The sequence below is a fragment of the Synchiropus splendidus genome, chromosome 1 (assembly GCF_027744825.2).
Source record: "Synchiropus splendidus isolate RoL2022-P1 chromosome 1, RoL_Sspl_1.0, whole genome shotgun sequence".
In the NCBI taxonomy this organism is placed as follows: domain Eukaryota; kingdom Metazoa; phylum Chordata; class Actinopteri; order Syngnathiformes; family Callionymidae; genus Synchiropus; species Synchiropus splendidus.
Window position 1 is genome coordinate 57,107,780 of NC_071334.1, and position 10,297 is coordinate 57,118,076.

Genomic DNA, 10,297 nt, shown 5'->3' on the forward strand with positions numbered 1-10,297 from the left:
AAATCTACATTGAAATACATTTTAACATGAATAAATATATTAACCTTTATTTTCCCGCTCATTCCAACACACAGATTCAATACTCTAAGGTCTTAAAACATGTTTGCATAAGATTTGTCCAATATGTCGGTCAGAGGATGCTGCTGCTGCCTGATGTATACAGGAATGTGTTGCTGCCTAGATAGCTCTTGTAAAAACCACATATATCATTTACCTCCTAAAAGACAGACGCTAGAATAGAAGTGATTGCAGAAACTTCAGCCTGTGCCTGTAGATACTGTATCCTCTACCAGAGCGAAGGTCAAGACACATACCACAGACTGGAGCTGGTATGCATCACAAATAGCCACTGAGCGACTACAGCTACAACGACTTATTCATAGTCAAGTGTCTCGAAATAGACCAGGGAGGAGTATTTTTAGCTCTTAATTTATACGGCCTGAGCGTCTTTAACGTCATTTCTGATCATGCGAATTCAACACATCAGATACAGGCAAGATTGTTGAACGCAGTTTTAGTCTAGGTGGGTGTTGAATGAAGGCTTGATCTGAACTGTGGTCTGTATTTTTTTGGACTGTCAATAGTCTTCACTAAGGGAAAGGTCAGGAGGTCAGGTGTGGCCAGATGAGATGGGACCCTTTCTGAAAGACGAGGCGTGAAGGGAATGATGGGCATTTCACACCGAGTGGTCCAAGTGAAATCAGAAGTCATGAAGATGAAAAAATTGGATTTGATTTTGCCAGAAATATCTGTCGGGTGGACAGCACTTTGCCTCTATTCACGCAGTCCTATTGAGGTCAGAAAGCTATTTAAGATAGGAAAATAGTGGCTTAAAATCTTATATTTAAATATAGGTTTTTCCACAGTTACGTTACTAGACATTCACCACTTTAATTGTTTGTGATTTATATTATATCTTAAAATGAAATTATATAAAATACAATAATATATAATCAAATAACAAGCATGTACCATAGTCAGTCTTTTTACAATTTCCTCTGTCCTGTTAAAAAACGAATGTAGCAATGAAATAGTAATAACATAATAATAGCGTATATGATATATTATTATTATTAATATATAATAATATATCATATGTATTATGTGTTATACTATGTATTACATATTATTGTCATTATCATATAATAATATAATATATATATATACGACATATATAATATATTGGGGGGAGAGCCAAGCATTGGGAAAGAAAATGGTTTCATTCTGCAGTTCTGATTTTCATTTGTAGTTAATGTATATGTAATCAATACAAAATGATACAGAGTAGTTCCAACATTTCCCCTGGAGCCGCCATATCTCACCATACCTGGACGTCCAGTCCCTCCAAATGTTTCTGTTCCTGAATTGGAACAGTGACTCAGCATTGATTCAGTAGCCATAACAGAGCTCAAACATCTTTCCAGCATTGGCTTAACATGTTTGACACGCTGCGAGTGTGCATGTGTTTTCTGCAAGCAAGGACTCTCTGGTGTCAGCTTTAAGACTCTGGGCTAAATAAAGGATTTACCTTCAACCTGAGAAAGTGCTGGCACACACACACACGTCCAGTTGCCACATTAACAGTGACAATGTGATCGAGTGTTTGGTATTTACACCCAGACCGTCACTTGTGTTCAGACTTGTATGTCTACCATTAATTTCAATAGGATTTGAGAGAAAAATACAGAATGAAAACAAGCAACCGCATGTTTGCAGTGTCCTTGGACTTTTGCAGTGAAATAAAAAACAAACAAAAGATCACGCCACTCCCAGGTGGACGATGATGATTGACCTCATTTCACGTCGGGCAGATGAGTCCCTGCGGCCTTGTTTGGCTAAGACAGCGAGCGTTCGATATCTGTGGCTCATGTGAGTGACTGAACAGGGGAGGCTGACAAAGAAGCAGAAGAGCAATCCTGTTTCACTGGTGGTCACATCTACACGTGTGTGACATGAGAGTGGCTGAAAGTGGAGAGGCGCATCTCCTTCACCGTTCATACCCCTGATCAGCACCACCACCAGCAAGCTCTGCCGACAGTGCGGATAAATGATTTACAGGATCTGGCTTTGCCTGAAATAAAACAGAAGAAGTGCATTTGCGAGCGTGCTCCTCCTCCGCTCACATTCCCAGCAGACCGCTGGGGAAAAAAAAGAGCAAATCTACTCACTGGCAAAACAACACTGCAGCTTTTCATAGCTTCACTGTTAGAATTGGAGAACTCAAGTCAATATCTTGGTTCAATCCTGGTCAGTGACCTTTTATATTTATGTCCCACATTGAAGTTGTGAAACAAGGCCAGAGGCTATAAAAACAAGAGTCCACAGAACCACATTTTTATTACCTGTGGGCACGTCGACTTACTTCAAGTGAACTCATTTTCTCATAAGGGCGGTGCTCCAGTCTCTGACACTCCAGCGACCTCCAGATGTGTAGGAACACTGGTTCTAATCTGACACCTTATGGATTAAACTCATTTTGGCCACTGTATTTTACTGTATTTCCTCAGCTCACAGACACACGCCAGTGATCACAGGTGGAAGTAGGAACGTCTTTTCCGTGACTTCCGTGAGATTAACCTTTTTTAACAGTCAACTAGAGAGAGAAGAAACATGTTTTCACACGGTTATAAATTACAGAAGACACTGGAATAACAGAAAATTGTGATGCTTTCTCTGACCTGATCATTGTTGTGCACTGGTGGCAGCTTTTGCTCAGGATAAGGACATACAGTTTATACAGAGAAGTAGACAACATATTCATTTATTCAATTTCCATTTACATTCAAGAGCAGTTGGACCATCACAATGTTGCATAACACAACACTCAATATAATTGTACAACGCTTAATAAAATAATTATTTCTGAGCAGTGGATGCGATGCCCTTTAAAAGGCACAGCGATACAGCGTCATGACAATATTGCATGCAGTAGAGTCCCGCAGGATACGAGCAGCGAAAGACCAACATCAGAATTAGAAAACCCGACGACTGGCACAATATTGCTGGGTTTATTGCTGATGAAAAAGTGAACCGTGCACAATCGTGTCTTCATCTCTGACCGTGTTAGATATTACATTCAGTTCAAAAGCTGCATTGAGAAGAAGCGCCATATTTACAGACCCTGGTAAGAAGGACGATTTACACGATTAGCCTGTCCAACTTAAACGTCAATTTAACCGTCAGATTAAAGCCCACAATCAGTTAGGAAAACAGTGCGCCATTTATGACATTAATGGAAAGCAAAGATACGTCAGAAAAACCCGTGAAACTCATTTGATGACTGGTGTTTAAGTAGAAACACATTTGGAAATTTTCAGTGAATTAGCCTGAATAAAAGTCACAATGTGCAGGGTGACCATAAGTGGTGCACTAAAACTACATAAATCCAACTAAAATCATTTCATCATTATTGACACTCTGGACCAAAGCCGTAAACAAATATTTCATGTTTAGACAAAGCATCCGAAATCACCACTGACACCCATGAAGTGACTGTGAATAATCCGTGTTTGTGTTTTACATTGTCAAGGACTGTACTGAACAACAGCAAAATAATTCTTTGACATGAAATTAATTCAAAATATACGTTCAAGGTTCCCAATTTTTTCATATGTTTGTGCGCATTTGTCCAGACAAAGAAAGTACCGATGCCAAAACCGACTTTCAATCGATCGTCCTCACAAGAACCCCCAACATTTGTGCACCAGTATATCATCCCCACAGCCGGTATCAAGCAGGCGGTTGCCACACTCCTCCCATCGACGCACCGCACCTTCCTCCACCACCACAAACTTCCACTCCACGAGGCTTTCGGCAGGGAGGCTGAGCACGATCATCCAGTGTCCGTCTTTCGCCTTCTCCAGCGGGATAAACCCTTCCCAGTTTCCGAGTTCCTGCTGGTTTCCGGTGATCGCCACCGTGTGATGCGGAGAGTGGGTGACGTAGTGAACACGGAAGGTGATGTTGACGTTCTGAGGCATGGGCTGGACTGCCACGATCTTTTTGCCGTTGTCCGCGTTTTCATCCACAAGCCCTGGACTGCTGGTTTGCTTTGCATCAGAGGGCAACATCATATCTATATCCATCGACTTGCTATCTGTGAGAGAATGTGGCGGGTGCTCCACAGTTGGACGCTGGTCAGTTTTGGTCTGAAATGGAAGGTTCATCCAGGGAAGTGTTTGGTAGCTCCCATCAGTGATCCACTCATTATGATCCATTGTTGCTTCCATGATGCTTATTTCAGTCTTTTCACGAACCTCTTCTTCATTCTTCTCTTTGCTGGTGTCTTTCTTTTCACTACTTCCTCCTTCCTTCTTTTCATCCAGGTCTACAACAGCACTAGTGTCTGCTAACTCATCAGTTAAGGTAGCAACGGTGCTAGTGATATGCTCCATCAACTTTTCCACCAACTCGTGGTAGCTGTCTTCGATCTCGTGTCCAAAGCTGTCTTCATTGACAGCATACGATTCAAGTTTGGCTTCCACCTTGGCCACATAGACAGCTACATCATCTGCATAGAGGGTGGTTTGGGTCTGAGGCTCACAATCCATCACTTGAAGCTCCGTGCAGCCAATTTCAGTCACCTGTGTTTCGGAAATTACGGAAACAGTTGGGTCAAGTCCCTCGTCATTACTGAACGTGTCACAAGGAGTAATAGATGGAAGCGCAACGTTAACAGTCATGGCAGAAAATTCAGCTGTGACAACGGTCGCAAACTCTTCACTGAACTCTGTGTGACTTGTGAGTGAGTAAGATGTGAAAACAGCACTTGAACGCTCCTCAGGTGTTTGAGAAGGTGCGCTGTTGGCACAGGTTTCATCAGATGTTTTACAGTCCATGTCATCGTCTTGTTGGTCCTGACATTCGCATTGCAATGATCCAGATGCTTCTTCAACAGCAGTGCAATGTGCGTCGCAGTCATTCCCATCCAACACTGATGCACCATTGTCTTCTATGTCAGATGTCGTGACACACCTGTCACCACCAGCCACCTCATCTGCGTTGCTTTCCCTTTTCAAGTCAGTGTTTGGTTGGTCTGGGAAGATGGCTGTCGGGAGAGGCTGTTCAAACGCTCCAACCGACGGCTCACTCTTTAGATCTAAATCAGGTTCCAGCACTGCTGTGGAATCATCCGTGCTTTTTGGCTCATTAACCTTTGAATCTGATGAACTTTGGGGGGAAGAGTTTTCACAGTCGGCCTTTTCAAGTGGGATGTTAGCAGTCTCTGGTGAGTGACCAACAAAATGGGTCTTTGGTGAATCTTCACCTACTTCATGTAGAACAATGGTGGGAATTTGTCCATTTGCAGCCAATGAGTGGTGAGCAATCGTTTCTTCTTCAACCTTAGATACAGTGGCGTACGCAATCGATCCGAGAGGAACCACGGCCTCACAGTTCAACATTTCTTCTGCTGGCTCAGGATTAAGATCACAAGACGGAACCGTAACATGGGCATCATGTTCCTCGTCGGACATTGTTAAACCATTAACAGGCTCATCTTCTGTTCCGTCAGATGCTCTTTGAAGGTCAGCATTCTCATTGTCTTCAACCAGCTGTCCACGTCCTGGATGAACATCAGAGATACAAGCTCCCGATGAGGTTTGATCCAAGGCAATACAAGGCTGATCTTGAACGAATGAACCAACGTGTTCGCCATTCCTGCAGTCATCTTGCTTGTCTGAATATACATTCCGCGTCTCTGCTCTTCCTCTCCAGTCGCCGCCCTCAAGTGAAGCTTCTTGAATACATTGATCCTGAGGTAACAGCGACTCACTCTCGTCTCGCTCGACAGATCTACTCTGTAGCTCAACAGCATTGACTTGAGAGCCACTGGTGGACTTCTCTTCTGCATTCACTGGATTACTTCTCTCTTCTTCAATGTGAGTGCAACCATTATACTGATCATAACAAACGCTCTTCTGGCTGTTACTCGCCTCCTTAGAGTCTTCATCGCAGTCAACTTTGCAGGAGACAACCAGCTCTTCTCGCAGTAGCTCCGACCTCACCGTGTGATCAACATCTTCTCTCGATTGATCCGTGCATGTAGGTTTGTCACACACAAGCTTGAATTCGTTTTCTTCTTGTAGGTCGACTTTGTCGTCCGATATGTCAGGGCCTTGAGTAGCATCCTCCTCCGTCTGAATCTGCAAAATGCAAAACAGAAAGTTGCGCCGAAGAGTTCAAAAACATGTTAGATAATATAACTTGGTGAGCTTCCATTATCAACACCTCACTGGTTCTCACCTGCTTCTCTGAGCCGCGTTCATCAACGAAGAGCTGCATCTCCTTCACCCCACACTCATACGCCTGACTTCCTGATGTCCACCAAGCCGTCCACCCGCCAGCCACTTCTTCCATTTCCCCCTCAGGCACTTTGTAATTTTCATGCTGCACACTCTCAGCTTGCCTGTCTCCTTCTCTAATGAAGCTCCTCACACATTCACTCGAGTCGCGGGTCTGGACTTCCTTGGCAGCTTGTTTGACGACATCATTCCCAGGAGGAGAATAAGACGGCTGCGTCTTCTCCACGTGACGCTTTCTCGCTGTGAAATCACTTCGAATGAGGTGAGCTTTCCTCGGCACATCTGAAGGGTCTTCATCGCTTTCATCTAGAAAAGACAGAACAAACCAACACTTATTGATGAGGATCATTTTACTGTGTTCCAATTCCAGGTCCCCTCCACCCCCCACTATACAATGTGATGTCATCACCAAGACATGCTTTTAAAAACTTTTAAAAAATAGAAGCACAAAAAAAAAGATCACAGGAGCACCTCCACTCCCATGTCCATGTGTATAGCAACAACTGGAATTCTATCATTCTGGTGTCAAATACTAAAATGCGGTTAAATGATGTCTTCAAAACAAAATCCCTGCCCCAAATGAAACACACATGAAAAGCAATTATTAGGAAAAACATAAATAACATGACCTTTTATACACATACATTTCAGCATTAGCTTATCAGATCCAACCAAGAGGTAAAATAAAACCATGGCAAGGGACCGTCAAGGAATTCCACGCACTTGTTATGAACTGTTGTAATTTCCTTTTCCAAATCCCAATCACATCAGGAAAAAAATAACTCGAAAATAAAAGAAATCAACAGCCCAGGTTTTTTGCTCCTGGTTTGAGCAGTTGAGTAGTACTTTGCGTTTCCGTTTGTTGAACTATGCGACAACATTGATGAGGCACGGGACTTGAAAGTTAAAATAGGATTTTTTAAATAAATGTGTTTAATATAATTTGTTTTACACAAGTTAAATGAGTGAGAAAGCACTGCAGAACTGCATCAGGCCATTTATTTTCACCCATTTTTGTCTTTCAATTTTTATGCCCCATTTTATTTTACAATCTATTTTTTTTAAATACATACAGAGGAATGTCGGTTCTTACTTTCCTAACAGACATAGACATAGCAAAAATTCAGGGCAAGAAGATATAAGTTAGTAGAAGTCTGCGACAAGTTTCAAACAAAAATGTGACGTAATGAAACAGAAGACGATCACATAGGGGGGTTTCACATAGGTTGTCTGAACACGTGTGCACTAATGCCTACGACTTAAATAGCGCTCGGTGGGAAAGCCAGGTATTGAATTGCCTCGTCCAAGTAGGTTTTGAGTCCTTGTGTCAAGTGACATCGCTTGGCAACCAATGACCAGATGGACTGAGCAAAAGTCTGAACTTTCAAGATCTCACTCGTGTCTACAAAGCTCTGTCTTCTGTGTTTCTGGTTCCAGATCCAAACATTACCATGCGTCTCATCTGCAGCGCGAACTCCCTGCACACCTGCCAGGGTGCTCGGGACGTCTGCAGCTGTCAATAACCTACGTAAAGTGCTTCTAAGGGGGAGATGGGTCCAGAGCTTGGTATGATGATGTGCTTTGTTGTCCCCATTCTGGTATTAACTGCACTCTGGTTGCAGGTCTTTGCCTTCTGACCCAGTGTGACAATACAGTGATTTATTTATTTACTTTTGACCAAAACCACTTTAACTGACTAGAGTTTCACCTCAATCATTTAGTGGCATTCAGAACATACATGTTGAATGTGAATTTTAAATGCAAAATTCAGCTTATTTTTCTGCGGACAACAGTGCTTTTAAGCAGACTTCTCCCTTAAAGCCTGTCTGAACACCTGCTTCTGAACAGAGCTGTTGTGAAACTCTGGTTAAGTCACCGCTGCAGGGTGCTTATAACAAGTGGGTGTGGAAGACGGAAAACGCCGTTCATGATGAAATAACCTCGCGGTTCTGGTTCCGGACCTGTTAGCGGCGCGGATCTTCTCTCCCTCTCCGGGCTCCTCACCGACTCATCTCCCGGTTCGCCTCGGCTTCTGCCTTCACTGGCGTCGACCTCGGCCTTCCTCCTCTTCCCCCTCACATTTCGGTAGATGACGAACCCAGCCAGCACCGACACCATGGCGATGATGGCCAGCGCCACCGCGGGACCGTGTCTGCCGATCATGCAGAAGAGTGAGGCCAGATCGACGCGCCTCTCCACGCCGAGGCTGTTCTTCAGCGGCATGGCCGTGTGCGGGTGAGTCCTGCTGGCTGCCTGGCGGGGTGTGAGCGGGCCTGCGGTTCTGTGTCTGGTTCGGGATCCTCCTCCTCCAGCGCCAGCGCCTGCGTCTTCTCCCTCCCGGTGGGTGCGTTAACTGGACTCTTGTTGCTGCAGAGCTGCAGGTACACGCTGCGGATTGGCTGAACCTTATCATTGACAAAAACAGAGAAGAGCCAGATCGACTATCAGGCGCGCTGAGTCAGGTATCAAGGTCTCACTGACAGAGGGGTCGCTGCAGTCCGCTGTCAGTATCTCAACATTATTCGCCTAATTTTCAGTCCGTATTTTTGTGCTTTTATTTTCCTCTCATTATGAGTGTCACACTTTAAGTCTTCGTCTCACCTGTAATCGGACCTTTTTATTGTTCCAGGTGGATTGGTAAGTGTCTTGTTCTTGGGATTCTTGCAAGAAATGATCGGGACGAACCAAGATGAAAATACGGATACTTTATTCACAGCGCAACATGCTCATCAACTTCTCTGGCCCTTCTATTTCCCAGAATCCTCTTCTTTTAATCACACCCATATAAGTTACGTCATCAGTCCATTACAACAAACATATCACAGATGGCGCCACACTAAGTGAAACGTAAAGAGTGACCTTCGAGCGTTCTCTTGTCTGCAGTCGCTAACTTTGAATAACTGTCTTTTGAGAGTGGTGCGCCATCCATTGGACACTTGAGGTGACTGCACACTGTGAGTAAATTCTTTGCTTACTGTTAGCAATTTAATTTATATCCATTTATATTTAATGTATATATATATATATATATATTCACAATTTCTTAAATCAATAACACTGCTGTTGAACTAAGTTTCCGTCATCACGTTGAGCGTTTGCGCCCTCAAGTGATTAGCAAATTTAAATGCCACTCTTTCCACGGATATTTGGGTCATGTGCTAAATTTAACCTCATTTTAAACGAGCGCTATGACAAATAACAAAAAGGCACACATAAATGTATTTATTCTTGATCGATAAAAGCGCACAATGTAGATTGTTTGTTGAATTATATTGAATATAAGAAGAGTCAGAAGTAGAACAGCAGATTAAGTTGTTTCATCATACCCGTCAAATCAATGTGATTATGGCCAAGACATACACTTGGGAAAATGTCATAAAATCCTTATTACAGTGGCTTTGACCTGGTGGGACCAACATTCATTTATTAATGTAAATATTTTTTGTGAAGCAAAATTATGTAGTTGCACCTCTTGTCCACTAGATGTCAGGTTCATTCTAGTAGTGAACTTCAAGAACCATGTCCGTCGAGGAAGAAGCAAAGCAAGAACTCTTATCACCACCTCTGTTTCAAGTTAGCTCAACTACCTGCAAGTTGAGAATGAGTTTGCTTGTATTCATTGATCTGCACCTCATACTTCCATGCCTTTGTTTGAAGATCATCACCTCCTCATGTGAAGGTATGGGCCTCACTGGTAACCTGAACTCTCAGAACAGAAAATCCACATCTGATTTTTAAAAGCAAATTTTCTCTCTCAGTTGTTTATAAGTTGATATCAGCTTCTTAACATGGCTCGCAGTCCCTCGCTGGCCAGATTCTCAAAGGTTTTGTTCCCTCAATAATAGAGGGATTGTTCCATAAATTTAGCAGCAGGAAGAGAGACAGGATCTGTGGAATGCTTCCAGTTTGTCTTTAGGTTTTAGGTGTGTTTAATGGTTCTGGCACAAAATGTATTCACATCTTTCGTCTAATAATTCACCTTCTCTAGTTTCCTA

General features: G+C 43.1%; 1 protein-coding gene across 1 annotated transcript; it reads right to left on the bottom strand.

The window, feature by feature from the left end:
- Nucleotides 1–2,738: 2,738 nt before the first annotated feature.
- On the bottom strand, nucleotides 2,739–9,023 carry stbd1 (starch binding domain 1). The gene is made up of 4 exons (XM_053854051.1): nucleotides 8,904–9,023; nucleotides 8,264–8,707; nucleotides 6,244–6,608; nucleotides 2,739–6,143 (listed from the first exon to the last, which is right to left on the bottom strand). Exons 2-4 carry the CDS (start codon nucleotides 8,523–8,525, stop codon nucleotides 3,678–3,680), a joined length of 3,093 nt encoding a protein of 1,030 aa, XP_053710026.1. The 5' UTR covers nucleotides 8,526–8,707; nucleotides 8,904–9,023; the 3' UTR covers nucleotides 2,739–3,677.
- Nucleotides 9,024–10,297: the final 1,274 nt, after the last annotated feature.

Excerpts from the sequence above, each read along its gene's own strand:
- stbd1 (XM_053854051.1), bottom strand. The coding sequence starts at position 8,525 with ATGCCGCTGAAGAACAGCCTCGGCGTGGAGAGGCGCGTCGATCTGGCC. Across the intron at positions 6,609-8,263 it reads AAGATCCGCGCCGCTAACAG|ATGAAAGCGATGAAGACCCT; the intron begins GTCCGGAACCAG and ends TGTCTTTTCTAG. Across the intron at positions 6,144-6,243 it reads AACGCGGCTCAGAGAAGCAG|ATTCAGACGGAGGAGGATGC; the intron begins GTGAGAACCAGT and ends TGCATTTTGCAG.